General features: G+C 54.1%; 1 protein-coding gene across 36 annotated transcripts in view; it reads left to right on the top strand.

The window, feature by feature from the left end:
* Positions 1-22,639, top strand: part of B3GNTL1 (UDP-GlcNAc:betaGal beta-1,3-N-acetylglucosaminyltransferase like 1) — a 101,006-nt gene that overhangs the window by 23,295 nt on the left and 55,072 nt on the right. For 29 of the 36 annotated variants that reach the window (XR_010138038.1, XR_010138043.1, XR_010138042.1 and 26 more), the window contains one exon: positions 14,089-14,154. Coding sequence is in view for 14 of the 36 variants with exons in the window: in XM_024234565.3 (XP_024090333.1) it covers positions 14,089-14,154 (66 nt within the window). In the remaining 22 variants the exon portion in view is untranslated. Of the gene's footprint in view, positions 1-6,004; positions 6,079-14,088; positions 14,155-22,639 lie in introns of those variants that run through there. The other 7 variants (XM_063718363.1, XM_063718360.1, XR_010138046.1 and 4 more) reach the window with 4 other exon arrangements.

Here is a 22,639-nt window from a genome sequence, read left to right as displayed (position 1 = left end):
TATCCCCGGCTGCCTTGGGGACCGGAGCCGGGAGCGTGCAGGTCGTTCCGAGGGAGATGAAGTTTTACTCTGTCGCCCAGGCTGGAGTGCAGTGGTGCGATCTCGGCTCACTGCAACCACCGCCTCCCAGGTTCAAGCAATTCTGCCTCAGCCTCCTGAGTAGCTGGGACTACAGGCGCCCACCACCACACCCAGCTAATTTTTTGTATTTTAGTAGAGATGGGGTTTCCCCATGTTGCCAAGGCTGGTCTTGAACTCCTGAGCTCAGGTGATCTGCTCACCTCGACCTCCCAGAGTGGTAGGGTTACAGGCGTGAGCCACCACACCTGGCCTGTTTATCTTACTATTAATGAGTTAAAGAGTTTTATGACATATTCTAGATACAAGTCCTTCGTCAGGTAGTCAGGTATATGGATTGTGGATATTTTTTCCCTGTAAGTGGCTTTTTTTTTTTTTTGAGAGCGTCTCACTTTGTCACCCAGGCTGGAGTGCGGTGGCCCGATCTCAACTCACTGTAGCCTCAGCCTCCCAGGCTCAAGCAACGCTCCTGTCTCAGCCTCTCAAAGCATGGAGATTACAGGCATAATCCACCGTGCCCGGCCCCTCTTCGTATTTTAATGGTGTCTTGAGCAGAAGATTTTAACATCAGTGAAGTCCAACTTATTTACTGTTTTCTAGTTAAATTTTTTCCTAAGAAACCTTTGCTTACCCCAAAGGAGAAGTTGTGTTTTTCTGGTAGCTTCTAGTTTTGACTGTCCTATCGGCATCTCTTGTCCATCTCTAGTTAATTTCCGTATGTGGCGTGAAGTAAATGTCAAGGTTAGTTTTTTTCATGTGAATATTCAGTCCCAGCACCATTTATTGAAGAGCTTTCTTTTCTCCATGGAATTGTGCTGATGCCTTTGTTGAAAATCACTTGGCCTGTGAGGGTGGGTTTGTCTGCAGGCTCCCCGCCCGCTCTGTGTGTCTGTGGAGGGTGGGTTTGTCTGCAGGCTCCCTGCTCCGCTCTGTGTATCTGTGAGGGTGGGTTTGTCTGCAGGCTCCCTGCTCCGCTCTGTGTGTCTGTGGAGGGTGGGTTTGTCTGCGGGCTCCCTGCTCCGCTCTGTGTGTCTGTGGAGGGTGGGTTTGTCTGCAGGCTCCCCGCCCGCTCTGTGTGTCTGTGGAGGGTGGGTTTGTCTGCAGGCTCCCCACCCGCTCTGTGTGTCTGTGGAGGGTGGGTTTGTCTGCGGGTTCCCTGCTCCGCTCTGTGTGTCTGTGGAGGGTGGGTTTGTCTGCAGGCTCCCCACCCCGCTCTGTGTGTCTGTGGAGGGTGGGTTTGTCTGCGGGTTCCCTGCTCCGCTCTGTGTGTCTGTGGAGGGTGGGTTTGTCTGCAGGCTCCCTGCTCCGCTCTGTGTATCTGTGGAGGGTGGGTTTGTCTGCGGGCTCCCCGTCCTGCTCTGTGTGTCTGTGGAGGGTGGGTTTGTCTGCAGGCTCCCTGCTCCGCTCTGTGTATCTGTCGAGGGTGGGTTTGTCTGCAGGCTCCCCGCCCCGCTCTGTGTGTCTGTGGAGGGTGGGTTTGTCTGCAGGCTCCCCGCCCGCTCTGTGTGTCTGTCGAGGGTGGGTTTGTCTGCAGGCTCCCTGCTCCGCTCTGTGTGTCTGTGGAGGGTGGGTTTGTCTGCAGGCTCCCCGCCCGCTCTGTGTGTCTGTGGAGGGTGGGTTTGTCTGCGGGCTCCCTGCCCGCTCTGTGTGTCTGTCGAGGGTGGGTTTGTCTGCAGGCTCCCTGCTCTGCTCTGTGTGTCTGTGGAGGGTGGGTTTGTCTGCAGGCTCCCCGCCCGCTCTGTGTGTCTGTGGAGGGTGGGTTTGTCTGCAGGCTCCCCGCCCGCTCTGTGTGTCTGTGGAGGGTGGGTTTGTCTGCGGGCTCCCCGCTCCGCTCTGTGTGTCTGTGGAGGGTGGGTTTGTCTGCAGGCTCCCCGCCCCGCTCTGTGTGTCTGTCGAGGGTGGGTTTGTCTGCGGGCTCCCCGCCCCGCTCTGTGTGTCTGTCGAGGGTGGGTTTGTCTGCGGGCTCCCCGCCCCGCTCTGTGTGTCTGTCGAGGGTGGGTTTGTCTGCGGGCTCCCCGCCCCGCTCTGTGTGTCTGTCGAGGGTGGGTTTGTCTGCGGGCTCCCTGCTCCGCTCTGTGTGTCTGTCGAGGGTGGGTTTGTCTGCGGGCTCCCTGCTCCGCTCTGTGTGTCTGTGGAGGGTGGGTTTGTCTGCGGGTTCCCCGCCCCGCTCTGTGTGTCTGTGGAGGGTGGGTTTGTCTGCAGGCTCCCCGCCCGCTCTGTGTGTCTGTGGAGGGTGGGTTTGTCTGCAGGCTCCCCGCCCGCTCTGTGTGTCTGTGGAGGGTGGGTTTGTCTGCGGGCTCCCCGCCCGCTCTGTGTGTCTGTCGAGGGTGGGTTTGTCTGCAGGCTCCCCGCCCGCTCTGTGTGTCTGTGGAGGGTGGGTTTGTCTGCGGGCTCCCCGCCCGCTCTGTGTGTCTGTCGAGGGTGGGTTTGTCTGCGGGCTCCCCGCCCGCTCTGTGTGTCTGTCGAGGGTGGGTTTGTCTGCAGGCTCCCTGCTCCGCTCTGTGTGTCTGTGGAGGGTGGGTTTGTCTGCAGGCTCCCTGCTCCGCTCTGTGTGTCTGTGGAGGGTGGGTTTGTCTGCAGGCTCCGCTCTGTGTGTCTGTGAGGGTGGGTTTGTCTGCGGGCTCCCCGCCCGCTCTGTGTGTCTGTCGAGGGTGGGTTTGTCTGCAGGCTCCCCGCCCGCTCTGTGTGTCTGTGGAGGGTGGGTTTGTCTGCAGGCTCCCTGCTCCGCTCTGTGTGTCTGTGGAGGGTGGGTTTGTCTGCAGGCTCCCCGCCCCGCTCTGTGTGTCTGTCGAGGGTGGGTTTGTCTGCGGGTTCCCTGCTCCGCTCTGTGTGTCTGTGTGAGGGTGGGTTTGTCTGCAGGTTCCCTGCTCCGCTCTGTGTGTCTGTGGAGGGTGGGTTTGTCTGCGGGTTCCCCGCCCCGCTCTGTGTGTCTGTCGAGGGTGGGTTTGTCTGCAGGCTCCCCGTCCCGCTCTGTGTGTCTGTCGAGGGTGGGTTTGTCTGCGGGCTCCCTGCTCCGCTCTGTGTGTCTGTGTGAGGGTGGGTTTGTCTGCAGGCTCCCTGCTCCGCTCTGTGTGTCTGTCGAGGGTGGGTTTGTCTGCAGGCTCCCGTCCCGCTCTGTGTGTCTGTGGAGGGTGGGTTTGTCTGCAGGCTCCCGTCCCGCTCTGTGTATCTGTCGTCTGAGTTTGTTTGGTTTCTCTGCCGTACAGCATTCTGCTGAGCAAACCTGCCACATACGTCCATCTTTCCTCCTGTGGACGGGCTTTTGGGCTGCCACCAGGTTTTTGCTTTTAGGAATGGTGCTGCTGTGGTCTGTGCACACACCTCTGGCTGTGCATGTGTGTTCCTCTTAGGTTTGTACCTGGAAGTGGATTTGCCGGCTCCCAGGGCACGGAAGAGAGATGCCTGCGAACACCCGCGCTCTCGCTGGCTCTCCAGCACGTAGAATTCCGGGGAGTTCACTTTTGCTGGCTGAGCAGGAGCGAAGGGGGCCTTGCCGCGCCTGGATTTGCACTTCCTGGTCACGGGTTATGATGAGCATCGTCTTCTGTTCTGGCCATGTGGGTTTCCTTTTCTGTGAAAAGTGTCTGCATCTTTTTGCTCATTTCTCTTTCCCTTTTGAAACCATCAGAACTCACAGAAAGTTTCAAGGATACTGCAAAGAATTTTCTGTTCTCCCTGAGCCATTGGCTTAGGCCACCAGCATCGTGTGTGTCATCCCGAGTACGTGTGTGAACGTCCTGCAGAGAACGTTCTCCTGTAGCCCACAGCTTCCCATCACGGCAGGGATGTGCTCACCGGGACACAACTGACACCTGGTGCTGGGCCAGGCTGTCCCAGTGGTGCCGTTGGAGAAGCCCCTGCTCAGAATCACGCTGCATTTAGTTGCTGTGTCTCTGTAATCTCCTCCGCCTGGAATACCCTCAGCCCCGCCTTGACTCTACTCTTCTTGATGTTTTGAAGGTTCTGAGGCACTTTCTTCATGGAACACCCCAACACTCATGCTGTCTGTTTCCTAACAGTGAGGTTAGGCCGTGCAGCTCTGTCCGTCGGACATGTGGTTTTGATTTGCCTCTTTGCTGAGGGGGCTCAGCTCCAGCACCTGGGGCAGGTTGCACCTGCTCTGTGGAAAGGCGAGACCAAGCACACATCCTGCTCCTCATCAGACTTGCAATGGACACCTGCACTTATGTGTGTGTGGACTGCACAGTTTCTATGTGTGTGGACTCCACAGTGTCTGTGTGTGTGTGTGTGTGTGTGGACTCCGCGGTTTCTGTTTTATTTGAGTTATCATTAGTTACTGTCACTTACTGTGATGTTCACACTGTCTGTGATTTGGCCAGCGAGGGACCTTTCAGACTGGCCTCCATGCCCTTTGACTAGGCCCCACGACCTTGCAGGACGTCTTGCTCCTGGAACAAGGACTGTGGTCTTGCGGCTGCGGGCTGCTCTCGGCTCTGGAGATCCTGGCCAGCAGTAGCCGTTTGCTGCCCTCTGTGCCGGCCGATGTGTCCAGCAGGGTGTCTGGCAGCAGTTGGAGTGCTTTGCACACCTGAGCAGCACGGCCCAGGCCCCATGGCTACGGCGTTCTGGTCACTCCTCAGCATCACAGCATCTGCCTGTCTGGCTGCAGAAGGTGACCAGGGCATGCCGAGTGTCGGGGGCATCATGGACCTCAGGCCCCTTACCCAGGCCTGACCCACACCAGGAACCCGCAGCTTCCGCAGGCTCAGCCCCGGGGGCATGTTGACACGCGTGGATTCGCCCCTGGGCCAGAGTCCTCTTCTCCTGGTGGGGTTGGGGCCCTGCACAGTTGCCAGCTTTTCCCTCCACACACAGAGCCCGGTCTCTACACAGGACACAGATGTTTATCCCTCAACAGCTGCGGCCCCCCCACGCAACCCACCTCACTTGGAGACTGGAGGCGGATGAGAGAAGGCTCTGCTGGCCACGTCCGCGCCTGTCTCGCGCGTGGTCTCGCGAACTCCATCTGAACTGCCGTGTGGTCTTGGAGGTGACTTGATTTCCAGTTGAAGAAACTATTCGGGAAACCGTGGAGCAGCACCTCTAGCAGGGAGTCGATGCTGAATTCAGAAGCAGGGCCTGCCAGCCTGGAGGACTCCGCGCGGAGGCTGCTGCTGAGCTGGCCAGTAGCTGCGGCCGGGATCACCTGAGGCCTGCGCTGGGGGCTCCTGTGCAGACGACCAGGAGGGCCGCTCTGCTGCCCGAGCACATCAGGGACTCTGCCTCCAGGAGTGGACACCTGGAGCCTCTTGTGTGTTCACCCCTGTTTAGCCTTTAGGTCCAACAGGAAATGTGGGGACACAGGACCTCGTATCAGGCGAGTCCTCCCCACACTGTACCCTCCGGCGTCTCCGGTGTTAGAGACACACGGTCCGGCGTTTTCTCTGGCGAGGTAGAAGGAACCGGCGCAGAATCAGTAGGGGAGGAGGCACTTTTAAATGGCTACTTTGCAGAAAATCGAGAAAGGCAATTTCAACCTCCTTTGTGATGAAACACTTTGTCCCACTGCTAGTGAGTGTTATAGAAGCGTCGGCCCATTTAACCCATGAAGGTTGGGTTTCCACTTTCCCTTCCAGCTCTTCGCTGCAGCTGCTGGAGGTCGGGAGATGTGGGGGCGGAAGGAAGGAGATCTGGCGCCTCCCCAGCATGCGTCTAACAGAAGGGGGACACGAGGCCACATGCTTTGTCTTGGGTGGTTTTGAGAGCAGAACGTTTTGCCACAGAGCATGGTGGTGACCAAGAGATTCCTGAATCATGCTGTTTTCCCTATATTTAGAATGGCACACTGGTCAGTAACTGATTAAATGCAGATGTTGCTAGCTGAGTGAGGAAGTGTGTTTTTCCTCATCTCTTTATCACATGCCACCTGACTTCTATATTTGACTTGTCGGCTTTAGCCTGGAATTGTTTAGAAAAGAATGTTGGTATCAGCTGTATAGAATCTGCTGCAACTTTAGAAAAGAGCGGAGAGGAGCCAATGTGAGTTCACGCTGGTGTAGGGGGATGGGGACAGTGCTGAGCTAATGTGAGTTCACACTGGTGTAGGGGGATGGGGACAGTGCTGAGCTAATGTGAGTTCACACTGGTGTAGGGGGATGGGGACAGTGCTGAGCTAATGTGAGTTCACACTGGTGTAGGGGGATGGGGACAGTGCTGAGCTAATGTGAGTTCACACTGGTGTAGGGGGATGGGGACAGTGCTGAGCTAATGCGAGTTCACACTGGTGTAGGGGGATGGGGACAGTGCTGAGCTAATGTGAGTTCACACTGGTGTAGGGGGATGGGGACAGTGCTGAGCTAATGCGAGTTCACTCTGGTGTAGGGGGATGGGGACAGTGCTGAGCTAATGTGAGTTCACACTGGTGCAGGTGGGGCGGGGACAGTGCTGAGCTAATGTGAGTTCACACTGGTGTAGGGGGATGGGGACAGTGCTGAGCTAATGCGAGTTCACTCTGGTGTAGGGGGATGGGGACAGTGCTGAGCTAATGCGAGTTCACTCTGGTGTAGGGGGATGGGGACAGTGCTGAGCTAATGCGAGTTCACGCTGGTGTAGGGGGATGGGGACAGTGCTGAGCTAATGTGAGTTCACGCTGGTGTAGGGGGATGGGGACAGTGCTGAGCTAATGTGAGTTCACTCTGGTGTAGGGGGATGGGGACAGTGCTGAGCTAATGCGAGTTCACTCTGGTGTAGGGGGATGGGGACAGTGCTGAGCTAATGTGAGTTCACACTGGTGTAGGGGGATGGGGACAGTGCTGAGCTAATGTGAGTTCACTCTGGTGTAGGGGGATGGGGACAGTGCTGAGCTAATGTGAGTTCACTCTGGTGTAGGGGGATGGGGACAGTGCTGAGCTAATGTGAGTTCACTCTGGTGTAGGGGGACGGGGACAGTGCTGAGCTAATGTGAGTTCACACTGGTGTAGGGGGATGGGGACAGTGCTGAGCTAATGTGAGTTCACTCTGGTGTAGGGGGATGGGGACAGTGCTGAGCTAATGTGAGTTCACACTGGTGTAGGGGGATGGGGACAGTGCTGAGCTAATGCGAGTTCACTCTGGTGTAGGGGGATGGGGACAGTGCTGAGCTAATGCGAGTTCACTCTGGTGTAGGGGGATGGGGACAGTGCTGAGCTAATGTGAGTTCACACTGGTGTAGGGGGATGGGGACAGTGCTGAGCTAATGCGAGTTCACTCTGGTGTAGGGGGATGGGGACAGTGCTGAGCTAATGCGAGTTCACTCTGGTGTAGGGGGATGGGGACAGTGCTGAGCTAATGCGAGTTCACTCTGGTGTAGGGGGATGGGGACAGTGCTGAGCTAATGTGAGTTCACACTGGTGTAGGGGGATGGGGACAGTGCTGAGCTAATGCGAGTTCACTCTGGTGTAGGGGGATGGGGACAGTGCTGAGCTAATGCGAGTTCACTCTGGTGTAGGGGGATGGGGACAGTGCTGAGCTAATGCGAGTTCACTCTGGTGTAGGGGGATGGGGACAGTGCTGAGCTAATGTGAGTTCACACTGGTGTAGGGGGATGGGGACAGTGCTGAGCTAATGTGAGTTCACTCTGGTGTAGGGGATGGGGACAGTGCTGAGCTAATGCGAGTTCACGCTGGTGTAGGGGGATGGGGACAGTGCTGAGCTAATGCGAGTTCACGCTGGTGTAGGGGGATGGGGACAGTGCTGAGCTAATGTGAGTTCACGCTGGTGTAGGGGGATGGGGACAGTGCTGAGCTAATGTGAGTTCACTCTGGTGTAGGGGGATGGGGACAGTGCTGAGCTAATGCGAGTTCACGCTGGTGTAGGGGGATGGGGACAGTGCTGAGCTAATGTGAGTTCACACTGGTGTAGGGGGATGGGGACAGTGCTGAGCTAATGTGAGTTCACTCTGGTGTAGGGGGATGGGGACAGTGCTGAGCTAATGTGAGTTCACACTGGTGTAGGGGGATGGGGACAGTGCTGAGCTAATGTGAGTTCACTCTGGTGTAGGGGGATGGGGACAGTGCTGAGCTAATGTGAGTTCACTCTGGTGTAGGGGGATGGGGACAGTGCTGAGCTAATGTGAGTTCACACTGGTGTAGGGGGATGGGGACAGTGCTGAGCTAATGTGAGTTCACACTGGTGTAGGGGGATGGGGACAGTGCTGAGCTAATGTGAGTTCACGCTGGTGTAGGGGGATGGGGACAGTGCTGAGCTAATGTGAGTTCACTCTGGTGTAGGGGGATGGGGACAGTGCTGAGCTAATGTGAGTTCACACTGGTGTAGGGGGATGGGGACAGTGCTGAGCTAATGTGAGTTCACTCTGGTGTAGGGGGATGGGGACAGTGCTGAGCTAATGTGAGTTCACTCTGGTGTAGGGGGATGGGGACAGTGCTGAGCTAATGTGAGTTCACACTGGTGTAGGGGGATGGGGACAGTGCTGAGCTAATGTGAGTTCACTCTGGTGTAGGGGGATGGGGACAGTGCTGAGCTAATGTGAGTTCACTCTGGAGTAGGGGGATGGGGACAGTGCTGAGCTAATGCGAGTTCACGCTGGTGTAGGGGGATGGGGACAGTGCTGAGCTAATGTGAGTTCACACTGGTGTAGGGGGATGGGGACAGTGCTGAGCTAATGTGAGTTCACTCTGGTGTAGGGGGATGGGGACAGTGCTGAGCTAATGTGAGTTCACTCTGGTGTAGGGGGATGGGGACAGTGCTGAGCTAATGTGAGTTCACGCTGGTGCAGGTGGGGCGGGGACAGTGCTGAGCTAATGCGAGTTCACTCTGGTGTAGGGGGATGGGGACAGTGCTAAGCTAATGTGAGTTCACACTGGTGTAGGGGATGGGGACAGTGCTAAGCTAATGTGAGTTCACTCTGGTGTAGGGGGATGGGGACAGTGCTAAGCTAATGTGAGTTCACTCTAGTGTAGGGGGATGGGGACAGTGCTAAGCTAATGTGAGTTCACACTGGTGTAGGGGGATGGGGACAGTGCTGAGCTAATGTGAGTTCACTCTGGTGTAGGGGGATGGGGACAGTGCTGAGCTAATGTGAGTTCACTCTGGTGTAGGGGGATGGGGACAGTGCTGAGCTAATGTGAGTTCACTCTGGTGTAGGGGGATGGGGACAGTGCTGAGCTAATGTGAGTTCACTCTGGTGTAGGGGGATGGGGACAGTGCTGAGCTAATGGGAGTTCACGCTGGTGTAGGGGGATGGGGACAGTGCTGAGCTAATGTGAGTTCACGCTGGTGTAGGGGGATGGGGACAGTGCTGAGCTAATGTGAGTTCACACTGGTGTAGGGGGATGGGGACAGTGCTGAGCTAATGTGAGTTCACACTGGTGTAGGGGGATGGGGACAGTGCTGAGCTAATGGGAGTTCACACTGGTGTAGGGGGATGGGGACAGTGCTGAGCTAATGTGAGTTCACACTGGTGTAGGGGGATGGGGACAGTGCTGAGCTAATGTGAGTTCACACTGGTGTAGGGGGATGGGGACAGTGCTGAGCTAATGTGAGTTCACACTGGTGCAGGTGGGGCGGGGACAGTGCTAAGCTAATGTGAGTTCACACTGGTGCAGGTGGGGCGGGGACAGTGCTAAGCTAATGTGAGTTCACGCTGGTGCAGGTGGGGCGGGGACAGTGCTAAGCTAATGTGAGTTCACACTGGTGTAGGGGGATGGGGACAGTGCTGAGCTAATGTGAGTTCACACTGGTGTAGGGGGATGGGGACAGTGCTGAGCTAATGTGAGTTCACTCTGGTGTAGGGGGATGGGGACAGTGCTGAGCTAATGTGAGTTCACTCTGGTGTAGGGGGATGGGGACAGTGCTGAGCTAATGTGAGTTCACACTGGTGTAGGGGGATGGGGACAGTGCTGAGCTAATGTGAGTTCACACTGGTGTAGGGGGATGGGGACAGTGCTGAGCTAATGTGAGTTCACACTGGTGTAGGGGGATGGGGACAGTGCTGAGCTAATGTGAGTTCACGCTGGTGTAGGGGGATGGGGACAGTGCTGAGCTAATGTGAGTTCACTCTGGTGTAGGGGGATGGGGACAGTGCTGAGCTAATGCGAGTTCACTCTGGTGTAGGGGGATGGGGACAGTGCTGAGCTAATGTGAGTTCACTCTGGTGCAGGTGGGGCGGTGTCTTGATGAGCAGAAGTTTTAAATTTTGATAATGACCATTTTATCACTTAAAAAAAAATAAGATTTGTGCTTTTTGTGTCCCGTCTAAGAACCTAAGAAACCTTTGTCTGCCCCAAAGTTTTCTTCATTTTCTCTTGGATGTCTTCTATTTTTATCTTTTACATTGAGACCTGTGGTTCATTTCAGGTTAGTTTTTGAAGATGGTGTATATGGGGGCTGAGGATTGTTTTTCCTGGATGATGTCCAGTTTTTCCAGTATTCCTGTTCTTTCTCTATGGAATTATCTTGGCACCTTTGTTGAAAATCGTGGATCCAAAAAAGCATAATCTATTTGATCTATTTCTGTGCTCTGTTCTGTTCCACTGATCTTTATATTTCTCTTTATACCAATTCCACTCTGTCTTGATTACTATTACGTGATTATTCTAGCAGCTGCAGTAATAAAACTACAGTGTAGCTTTATAGTAAGTCTCAAAATCTGGGATTGTAAGTCTTCCAGCTTTGTTCTTCCCGCTCTCAAAATGGTTGTGTTGGTTTTTTTCGTTTTTTCTTTTAGGTCCTTTGAATTCTGCAAAATTTTAGAATGAACTTGTCAAGCCTGCTGATTTTTATTTGGATTACATTGAATCTATAAATCCACTTGAGGATCTTAGTATCGAGTCTTCTGATCCGTAAGATAGTATATCTTTCCGTGTATTTATGCTTTCTTAAATTTCTCTGTGGAATGTTTTGTAGTTTTTAGGGTATGGGTCTTCAACATAAATTTAATAAAATATATCTCTAAGTATTTTGTGGGTTTCAGTGCTATTGAAAAGTGGTATTAACAATTCATTTCCAAGTTTTATTGCTGCAAATATGCTACATTGGCTTATTCTAGTAGAGGTTTTTTTTGCATATTCTTTACAATTTACTATGAAATGATTATGTCACCTGTGAATAAGGATCCTTTTACCCCTCTCCAATGTCTATTCCAATCTTACTTATTCCACGTTCTTCGTTCAGTTCATTATACTGACTAGGACCTCCAGTACAGTGTTGAACAGAAGTGCTTCTAGCAACAACCTCATGTTCAAAATTCTTGTTTGTTTCATCATTTTCGTGACGAAGAAAAACACAGAGAGAAGAGCACAAAACACAAATGTCCATAAAGTATCATTAAAGTATTGTAAAGCAAATATTCATGTAGAGCACAAATGTACATAAAGCTTCATAAAGCAAATACTCGTGTGGGACACAAATGTACGACTCTATAAAGTGTCGTAAAGCAAATATTCCTGTGGCCACCGTAGAAGATAACCACCTCGGAAGCCCCTTTCTCGCCTCTTCCCAATGACCTCTTTCTCTGTCTTCCCCAAATTAAATGCAGTTGGTTCTCGTGGGTCCCAGCAGAAAACTCGGGGTGTTCTCCAGTTCCCGTCCTCACAGATCCCTGAACCCCGTGTTTCCTTCCAGCCCTGGGAGCGGCAGAAGTGCCATGCGGGGGTGGCCTCTCCCGCACTGCGTCAGAATCAGTGACTCTTTGAGACGCTGGTTTTAGAAATAACCGGGTGGTCGGGATGACCATCACCTCCCCTGGGGCTGACTTTGGCTCCCGACGGGCAGGTGGGCTGGTGGCCTGGCGGGCTGGGCCCCGAGACCCCATCACGTCCCCGGGGGCCTCCTGCTCACCTCTCTGGGCTTCTCCGCTGCAGACCTCGGTCTTTGGTCCTCGTGGCCTTTGTGGTTCTCCAGTGCCTTTCAACAGGCATTTTGTTTTGTTTTAGTATTTTTCTAGCTTTTCCAGCTATCCTATGGAAACTATTGTTCTGAAGCAACTTATTCGTCCGTTCCTGGAAGTGGACTCGGCACCTGGGTTTTCTGGGACTTGCCTGGCCTGGGCTTTGTAATTGTGTGTGCTGGCGTCCTTATCGGTCTCAGAAATTTCTCAGCCGTCGTTTCTTCAAAGCTTGCTTGTTTCCAGTAAGCTTTTCTCTCTCTCTTTCTGGGACCCTCTTACGCTTTATATCGCTTTGGTTTTTCTTCTTTTTTTTTTCCCTGCTTTCCATCTTCTGGTCTTTCCATGCTGAATGCTGAATAATTTATTTTGATATATGTTCAAATTCACTATCTCTTTAGAAAATCTGTTTTTCTGTTAAATTTGTCTGTGTTATGCTTAATTGGGATTTGTCTTTTAGTTCTAATAGTTCTATTCTTGGCCGGGCGCAGTGGCTCACACCTATAATCCCAGCACTTTGGGAGGCCGAGGCGGGTGGATCACCTGAGGTCAGGAGTTCGAGATCAGCCTGGCCAACATGGTGAAACCCCGTCTCTACTAAAAATGTGAAAATTAGCCGGGCGTGGTGGTGGCATCTGTAATCCCAACTACTCGGGAGGTTGAGGCAGGAGAATCGCTAGAACCCAGGAGAAGGAGGTTGCGGTGAGCCGAGATTGCACCATCGCACTCCAGCCTGGGCAACAAGAGCAAAACTCTGACTCAAAAAAAAGAAAAAGAGTTCTATTGTTTAAGTTTGTCTTTTAGTTTTTGTGTGTGGTAAAATGTGTATAACATAAAATTTACCATTTTAGCCATTTTAAGTGCATAGTTCAGTGGTGTCAAGTAGAGTCACATTGCTGTGCAGCCTCTGTCGCCTCCGTCTCCAGATCTTTTCCGTCTTCCCGAAGTGAAGTTCTGTCCCCATGAAACAGCCCATTGCCGGCCCCAGCCTCTGGCTCCCACCCTTCTACATCCAGTCCCCATGACTGGCTCTGCTGAGGGACCTCCTGTGACAATATTTGTCCTTTTATGACTGGCTCATGTCTTATATCTTTTCGTTTTTTAAATACAACTTGCGTAGATTTTTAAAATATTTTGTGCGTGATAATTTGAATATATCAAGTCTTTTGTTGTCTGGTATTTTGTCTGTTTTTACTTGTAAGCCTGGCTGTCTTTGCGTACTGGCCATTTTATTTGAACCGTTCTCTGTGGAGTAATTTGACGCCCCAGGGTTCTCCTGCATCACAGACTCTGTCCTGCCTCCGTTGTGGCCACGTAGGCCAATTCCCCCGGGTGGTCAGGATCAATCCCCGGGCCAGCACAGACAATCCCTTTCTGGGCGTGGACTCAGAGGCATGAGGAGCCCACAGGGGCCGGGTGGGGTCTTAACTTCCATTCTGGAGGCAGCGGCGTGCGTCTCCTGGTGGCAGTGTTCCTCCCCTGGGACTCAGACCTCTCGGCCTGTAGACCACAACGTCAGGGGACAGGAAGCAGGAGCTCCCGTAGTACATCGCCAGGGGTGACAGTGAGTGCCACTCCCACGTCCGCCGCTCGATTCCTGGCCCCGTGAGCCCTGGCTGGGGAGAAACAGCTCCATGTCCCAGAGGCTCATTCGGAGCCAGTGCGGCCCTCACCGCAGACGGTCCCGCTCCACGATGGTGGCAGGTCCTCACCGCAGCCAGCAGTGCGTGGGAGCTCTTGTTCTGCCTAATCAAGTACACTTGGAATTGTCAGGGTTTTTTATTTTTCCTTCTCCGCTGCATAACTAATTGCATTTCTCTGATGGCTGATGAGGTGGTTGGTCCACTGGAAATCCTCTTGTCTGAATGGCCTGTTCAAGGCCCTTGCCTGTTTTGCTGTTGGATTGTCTATCGTTTTCTCACTTGTTTGTAGGAATTGCTTTATGTGAGTTTAAAATATGTTCTTGGGGCTGGGCATGGTGGCTCAAGCCCGAAATCCCAACTCTTTGGGAGGCTGAGGCGAGAGGATCAGTTGAGGCCGGGAATTTGAGGCTGCAGTGAGCTATGATCGTGCCGCTGCACTCCAGCCTGGACAATAAAGCGGGACCGTATTAGTCCATCCATCAATCAATGCAAACAAACAAACGGAAAGTGTGTTCTTTACTGCAGGATGACGTCATGATGCCCCAGCGGGTGAGGCTGCAACACGAGGCTGCCGTTCAGCACCCGTCGAGCGTAAGTACTGGCCTCCTTAGTGTCGTTACTACCTTTAGTGAAATTACCACTGTGGTTTTTTAAATAAAGAGTTTTCCTAGGGGTGGAAAGAATCAGGCTATGGTGAGACTGCCAAGTCATGGAGAGGGATCTGTGGCCGGCATGTCTCTGAGCCCTGGAGGGTGTTTTCCTTTGGAGAAAAACACACCCCTGATTTTTTCTCCTGTTATTTTCATAGGGTGCAAAGGTGGTTGTGTTGTTTGTTTTTAATCAGTGTTTTAGAAGCTGAGCACCTTAGACATGAAAACACAGGCTGAGAGCTATACCGTGTTCTCAGCTAAACGTTTTTCTTATTTAGACGACCTTAAATTATGGTTTTTATCTTTAGAATGGCTTCTCGGTTTGCCCCTCCAAAGCCAGGCTTCCTCGGGCCCCTCCTGAGCCCAGCAGTGCCCCCTAGGCTCCTCCATCCCCCACCGCAGATGGTGGGGACACATGGCCCAGGGATCCCTGGAGCTGGTGTCTCAGCCACCGCGAGGCTCCTGCTGGCTTCAGGGAAGGTGACTGTGTCCTCAGAGATCTCACTCAAGTTTTAGAAGACTTTGAATCACAACGGTGATCACTTGGGTTTTAACACCAAGGGATCCATAACTGTCCAGCGCCCACAGTATCCGTCCCCCAGGCAGTTTGGTGCTCACCCTGGACAGGCCCTTCTGCCCTCCCTCCGTGGGGCTGTGCGTCGTGGGCACGTGTACGGTTGGGTCACCACACGGTTCAGTCACGGCCGGCTCTGGTCACATCCCAGTCAGGTCACAGACGGGCCCGGTCACGGCAGGGTCTGGCCCACACGGTGCTGGGAGCCCGGCTCCCCACAGAGTGGGTGCTTGCGACGGTTCACCCTGTGGGGGGTCAGGGGCAGGGGGGCAAGGGCAGGACTAGTGTGCTGGGGGCGTCTGAAGGGGAGGGCCTGGGTGTTGGAACCAGAGGGGGTTGGGAGGGGGGAAGGGTGTGGGGGTTTGGGGGGGGCAGCATTGAGGGAGAGGGGAGTGGGGACGGGGGCAGGGCTGGTGCGCTGGGGGTGGGCGGTGCTGGGGGTGCAGCCGGCTGCACGGAGGTTTGCGTCTCACGTGAGGCAGGAGACAGACTGAGACACAGACCACCTTCTCGGATGCAGAGGGACCCACACGGTTGCCTCCTTTGGGGGTGTGTTGGGTCCTGGGCTCAGTGGCCCCAGCGTGGCTGCAGGGCCTTCTGTGGGGGCACATTTTCTGTGAGGGCAGGAGAGAGCTCTGTGGCTTGTAGCAGATTCTTAAAAGGGTCACGTGTTTACAAAGTTTAGGAACCACAAATATGTCTGAATGTTTCTCCTTAGCAACCACAAATATGTGTGAGTGTGAGAGCATATCCATGGCAGTTGGGGCCACAGGCTCCAGAAGTCAGTTTCTGGAAGTTTACAGGCATGGACTACCTGGGAGAGACATCCAAGAGTGTCTGCGTGTCGGGCGGGACGGGGGGTCCAGGGATCTAGGGATTAGGGGTGATTTCTCCCCCAGCCACAGGTGCTGTGGGGTTTCAGTCACGTGGAAACAGAGAGTAATCACAGACGGTTTTTCCAGTCCAGTTCCTTTGTGGGGAAAAATGGGGGAAAATGTCCTTCGGGATGGACTTCTGTGGACAGCTTATGTGAGGAAAGTGCAGAGTCTGGGGTTTCCAGGAGGGCCTTTCGCAGAGAGGTGTGAGATATCGCACGTGGAGGCTGGAGAGGAAAGGGGAGTCCCTGCCACGTTAGCTGCCCGACGGCTCCCTTTGCGTCCCTGCTCTTGCAGCTGTGTGGTCCTGTGGACTGAAAGGTGGAGCAGACCCTGTGCCGGCCCGTGAGCTGCAAACCGTGGCTGGACTGAGCCGTCCGTATGTGAGGTGCCACAGCGATTTTTACACAGCTAGAAATGATAGTTGCCAGCTATTTAGAATCCATCATACAAACATCTAAGGAATTTTGTTATGAGTGTTGACATTTTAGTGGAGGAGATACTTTCAGATATGTTTTCATTTCCATACTGAAAAACAAGCCCAGATTGGCTTCATTAATGGAGTTGCCTTTGGCAGTTCTTCATGTCATGTGTTCAAATGAGCTGGGATACTTACGGATACCAGGAGTTCGTGGCGTGTGTTCAAACGAGTTGGGATTCCCCACAGGAATGTGGGGAAAATGCACATGGTCAGTTTGTCTTAATTGTAATAAGACAACCTTAATTTCCATTTTCGTCGATGATTTTAAACCTTTTTCTTGCTACTCTTCTCACTGCCTTCGCTGATGCTCTGTTGTGCACTTGGGAGAGAAGCTTCTGCTCCAGGTGCCTCCTCTTCTCCCAGTGGCGCAGTTAGGTAGAGCATCCACACCGTTTCTCCACGTCGAAGCTCTTCTGGAGGAAACTTAGGGATGTCATCACAGTTTTGTTTCACTAAAACAAAGTCAGCTTTAGAAAGGCTGTTATTGCGTGGCTGCATTTTTTAGAAATCATGACCTACAAAAATCTTAATTTGCAGTTGCTGGTTAGTGGTTACGTGAATTACATTGTGTAGTTTGTCTTGAGAGAATGAAATAAATGCTGAGATACTTGTACTTGGTCGTTGTTTTCTTAAGATCTTTTACAAGAAACCAGCTAATTAGGAAGGACCTTTGATGGCAGCTTTCATAAATCGTGCATTTGCATGTAAATAAATCACTGCAGAACTTTAGGAATCCTGCATGTAGGGCACCATTATGCAAGGTTAGCAAGAACAGGGAACCCGTATTGCGCCCTGTAACTTGCCCCTGTTCCTGAGGGCCAGCTGACCCCCGTCCTTCCTCCTCCTTTCGCCCCGGCTGACCCTTGGATTCCTGACGCTGTGCACTCTGGTTTCCCGCCTCTGTGCCTGTGCTCAGGAGGCGTCGGAGAGGAAAGCCTGCATTCTTGGTCACCTCTAGACCACCCCAGACCAAACACGAAGGCTGCCCTGGCTCCACCCAGCTCCTTTCCAGAACTGATCTCTGTTCCCAGTGTTCAAGACCGGTCCTCAGGGTACGACCCCGTGAGAGCAGGTGCTCCACCTTAGGGTACAGCCTCACCGACCCTCGTCCACTGGGATGGAGCGTGCAGGGAGGTGTAGGGAAGCGAAGCAAAGGAACAAAGACAGGAGGTTCCTGTGAAGCAGCCTGAGCCACAGCTTGCCTGTCGGGGGAATGGGTGGAGCCACCGTGCCCTGCATCCTGGGCGCTGTTCCCCGCACCTTACCTGTGCCATAATCATCCGGACGGCACGGCAGCCGACTCTCCCTGCTTCCACTTCTGCCCCCACAAGAAGCTGCATGTTAACTTAAATAAACAGGACTTCCAGGTGTTCTGTTTAAATGAATCCGCGTTGCACTCTGCAGCCTTTGTCTAAGGAAGTCCCGGAGCACAGGGCTGGGGCGTCAGCCCCTCTGCACATGTAGCCTGGGAGGGCCACGGCCCCCAGCCCTGTGAGCCCATGCCCAGACCGGTGGGTGACTTCCCAAGCTGGAAGGGGTCAGAACATGCCAGACTGGGCCTTGGAGAGGCAGAAGCTGTTGCAGTGACTGACTCAGCTCTTGAAGTTGGAGTGCTTGTGGGCTCTCCTCTGACAGTGCTCTTCGCTCCGGGGGCAGGGAGTGACAGAGTCACATTGGATGGGTGCCTCTGGGCTCTGCTGGGCTGTAGTTCGGGCTGTCGGCCCTGGGTGCTCCTCCTTCACCTTCGCCATCGCTGCTCAGGAGTGACAGTCGAAGCCCCCAGTGCTGGCAACTCTGGACCCTGGGGCGTGGCTCAGCAGCAGCAGTGCTGGGGGAGAGCCGCCTGCCTGGTGGTTGGACGAGCTCCCCGTGCACCCCTGGCTGCCCACAGCTCCCCACACCAGGGGCCCCCACAGCTCCCCACACCAGGGGCCCCCACAGCTCCCCACACCAGGGGCCCCCACAGCCCCACACACCAGGGGCCCCCACAGTCCCCCACACCAGGGGCCCCCACAGCCCCCCACACCAGGGGCCCCCACAGCCCCCCACACCAGGGGCCCCCACAGCTCCCCACACCAGGGGCCCCCACAGCCCCCCACACCAGGGGCCCCCACAGCTCCCCACACCAGGGGCCCCCTCAGCCCCCCACACCAGGGGCCCCCACAGCTCCCCACACCAGGGTCCCCCACAGCCCCCCACGCCAGGGGCCCCCACAGCCCCCCACGCCAGGGGCCCCCACAGCCCCCCTCCCCCGCAGCCCTCCTCCCCCACAGCTCCACACCAGGGGCCCCCACAGCCCCCCACACCAGGGGCCCCCACAGCTCCCCACACCAGGGGCCCCCACAGCCCCCCACGCCAGGGGCCCCCACAGCTCCCCACGCCAGGGGCCCCCACAGCCCCCCACGCCAGGGGTCTCCACAGCCCCCCTCCCCCGCAGCAGTGGACAGCAAGTCGTTCACTCCAAGGCAGTGGCCCCAGGGAGCTGATGTTAGTGTCAAAAATGCAACTGTTTTCTTTTCTTTCCTTCAGTGTAATTTAGAAGCTGACTTCTTGAGTCCGTTCCAGAAACGTGTCTTTCTGGGAAGGGGCCCTTCTGAGCTCTCTCTGCGTTCCTAACGCTTTGCCTCCCGCCTCAGCCCAGCCCCTCCTTCCTCCCTCGCACCCAGGGCCATGCACCGAGGGTGCCTCACCCGGGTTCACCCAGACACACTTGACCCTCCTGCACTGCCCATTGGAGGTCTCGCCCCTTTGCTGTCTTCAGGACTCAACCTCTGTGGCGAATCCACAGGGAGCCTGAGCTGCAGCCCCAGCAGCCCTGAGGTCTTTAGAGCCAAGTGCCCTGCAAACTGTGCCAGGCCGTGCAATGGGGGGGACTCACCTCAAGGGTCTCAGTTCCTTTCTGTGTGGGGGGCTTACCTCGTGAATCTAAGTTACTTTTTTTTTTTGAGATGGAGTCTTGCTCCATTTCCCAGGCTGGAGTGCAGGGGTACGGTCTCGGCTCACTGCAACCTCCACCTCCAAGGTTCAAGCGATTCTCCTGCCTCAGCCTCCTGAGTAGCTGGGATTACAGGTGTGCACCATCACGCCCGGCTAATTTTTTTGTATTTTTAGTAGAGACGGTTTTGTTGGTCAGGCTGGTCTCGAACGCCTGACCTCGTGATCCACCCGCCTCTGCCTCTCAAAGTGCTGGGATTACAGGCGTGAGCCACCATACCCGGCCCTGAGTTACGTCCCAGCCCTGAGTTATGTTTTATGATGGGGGACTCACCTTGAGGGTGTGAGTTTCCTTCTGTATGATGGGTTCACCTGGGGGTGTGAGTTTCCTTCTGTGTGATGGGTTCACCTCGAGGGTGTGAGTTTCTTTCTGTATGATGGGTTCACCTCGACGGTGTGAGTTTCTTTCTGTATGATGGGTTCACCTCGAGGGTGTGAGTTTCTTTCTGTATCATGGGTTCACCTCGAGGGTGTGAGTTTCCTTCTGTGTGATGGGTTCACCTGGGGGTGTGAGTTTCCTTCTGTATGATGGGTTCACCTCGAGGGTGTGAGTTTCCTTCTGTGTGATGGGTTCACCTGGGGGTGTGAGTTTCCTTCTGTATGATGGGTTCACCTCGAGGGTGTGAGTTTCCTTCTGTGTGATGGGTTCACCTGGGGGTGTGAGTTTCTTTCTGTATGATGGGTTCACCTCGAGGGTGTGAGTTTCCTTCTGTATGATGGGTTCACCTCGAGGGTGTGAGTTTCCTTCTGTGTGATGGGTTCACCTCGAGGGTGTGAGTTTCCTTCTGTGTGATGGGTTCACCTCGAGGGTGTGAGTTTCCTTCTGTATGATGGGTTCACCTCGAGGGTGTGAGTTTCCTTCTGTGTGATGGGTTCACCTGGGGGTGTGAGTTTCCTTCTGTGTGATGGGTTCACCTCGAGGGTGTGAGTTTCCTTCTGTGTGATGGGTTCACCTCGAGGGTGTGAGTTTCCTTCTGTATGATGGGTTCACCTCGAGGGTGTGAGTTTCCGTCTGTGTGATGGGTTCACCTCGAGGGTGTGAGTTTCTTTCTGTATCATGGGTTCACCTCGAGGGTGTGAGTTTCCTTCTGTGTGATGGGTTCACCTGGGGGTGTGAGTTTCTTTCTGTATGATGGGTTCACCTCGAGGGTGTGAGTTTCCTTCTGTGTGATGGGTTCACCTCGAGGGTGTGAGTTTCTTTCTGTGTGATGGGTTCACCTCGAGGGTGTGAGTTTCCTTCTGTATGATGGGTTCACCTCAAGGGTGTGAGTTTCTTTCTGTATGATGGGTTCACCTCAAGGGTGTGAGTTTCCTTCTGTATGATGGGTTCACCTGGGGGTTTGAGTTTCCTTCTGTGTGATGGGTTCACCTGGGGGTTTGAGTTTCTTTCTGTATGATGGGTTCACCTTGAGGGTGTGGGTTTCTTTCTGTATCATGGGTTCACCTCGAGGGTGTGAGTTTCCTTCTGTATGATGGGTTCACCTCGAGGGTGTGAGTTTCCTTCTGTGTGATGGGTTCACCTCGAGGGTGTGAGTTTCCTTCTGTGTGATGGGTTCACCTCGAGGGTGTGAGTTTCCTTCTGTATGATGGGTTCACCTCGAGGGTGTGAGTTTCCTTCTGTGTGATGGGTTCACCTGGGGGTGTGAGTTTCCTTCTGTGTGATGGGTTCACTTTGAGGGTGTGAGTTTCCTTCTGTGTGATGGGTTCACCTCGAGGGTGCGAGTTTCCTTCTGTGTGATGGGTTCACCTGGGGGTGTGAGTTTCCTTCTGTATGATGGGTTCACCTCGAGGGTGTGAGTTTCCTTCTGTGTGATGGGTTCACCTGGGGGTGTGAGTTTCTTTCTGTATGATGGGTTCACCTTGAGGGTGTGAGTTTCCTTCTGTATGATGGGTTCACCTCGAGGGTGTGAGTTTCCTTCTGTGTGATGGGTTCACCTCGAGGGTGTGAGTTTCCTTCTGTGTGACGGGTTCACCTCGAGGGTGTGAGTTTCCTTCTGTATGATGGGTTCACCTCGAGGGTGTGAGTTTCCTTCTGTGTGATGGGTTCACCTGGGGGTGTGAGTTTCCTTCTGTGTGATGGGTTCACTTCGAGGGTGTGAGTTTCTTTCTGTATGATGGGTTCACCTCGAGGGTGTGAGTTTCCTTCTGTATGATGGGTTCACCTCGAGGGTGTGAGTTTCCTTCTGTGTGATGGGTTCACCTGGGGGTGTGAGTTTCCGTCTGTGTGATGGGTTCACCTCGAGGGTGTGAGTTTCTTTCTGTATCATGGGTTCACCTCGAGGGTGTGAGTTTCCTTCTGTGTGATGGGTTCACCTGGGGGTGTGAGTTTCTTTCTGTATGATGGGTTCACCTCGAGGGTGTGAGTTTCCTTCTGTGTGATGGGTTCACCTCGAGGGTGTGAGTTTCTTTCTGTATGATGGGTTCACCTCGAGGGTGTGAGTTTCCTTCTGTATGATGGGTTCACCTCAAGGGTGTGAGTTTCTTTCTGTATGATGGGTTCACCTCAAGGGTGTGAGTTTCCTTCTGTATGATGGGTTCACCTGGGGGTTTGAGTTTCCTTCTGTGTGATGGGTTCACCTGGGGGTGTGAGTTTCTTTCTGTATGATGGGTTCACCTCGAGGGTGTGGGTTTCTTTCTGTATCATGGGTTCACCTCGAGGGTGTGAGTTTCCTTCTGTATGATGGGTTCACCTCGAGGGTGTGAGTTTCCTTCTGTGTGATGGGTTCACCTCGAGGGTGTGAGTTTCCTTCTGTGTGATGGGTTCACCTCGAGGGTGTGAGTTTCCTTCTGTATGATGGGTTCACCTCGAGGGTGTGAGTTTCCTTCTGTGTGATGGGTTCACCTGAGGGTGTGAGTTTCCTTCTGTGTGATGGGTTCACTTCGAGGGTGTGAGTTTCCTTCTGTGTGATGGGTTCACCTCGAGGGTGTGAGTTTCCTTCTGTGTGATGGGTTCACCTGGGGGTGTGAGTTTCCTTCTGTATGATGGGTTCACCTCGAGGGTGTGAGTTTCCTTCTGTGTGATGGGTTCACCTGGGGGTGTGAGTTTCTTTCTGTATGATGGGTTCACCTCGAGGGTGTGAGTTTCCTTCTGTATGATGGGTTCACCTTGAGGGTGTGAGTTTCCTTCTGTGTGATGGGTTCACCTCGAGGGTGTGAGTTTCCTTCTGTGTGATGGGTTCACCTCGAGGGTGTGAGTTTCCTTCTGTATGATGGGTTCACCTCGAGGGTGTGAGTTTCCTTCTGTGTGATGGGTTCACCTGGGGGTGTGAGTTTCCTTCTGTGTGATGGGTTCACCTTGCAGGTCTGAGTTTCCGTCTTTGTGGGTCAGGAGGGGCTACTTGTCTCCATTCACAGGCGTCCTCACCTCTGGACTGCCGGGCTGGGATCATCTCGAGCCTGCGCACTCGCTCGGCAGCAGGGATCCGGGCCGGGCGCTTTCTCTCCACGAAGCTGCTCAAGCTTCCTCGCAGTGTGGTGGCTGCAAGAACAAGTGTCCAGGAGA

This window comes from Pongo abelii, chromosome 19 (genome assembly GCF_028885655.2).
Source record: "Pongo abelii isolate AG06213 chromosome 19, NHGRI_mPonAbe1-v2.0_pri, whole genome shotgun sequence".
Taxonomy (NCBI): Eukaryota; Metazoa; Chordata; class Mammalia; order Primates; family Hominidae; genus Pongo; species Pongo abelii.
The sequence above is the reverse complement of the archived record's forward strand: the minus strand, read 5'-3'. Positions and strand labels throughout refer to the sequence as shown.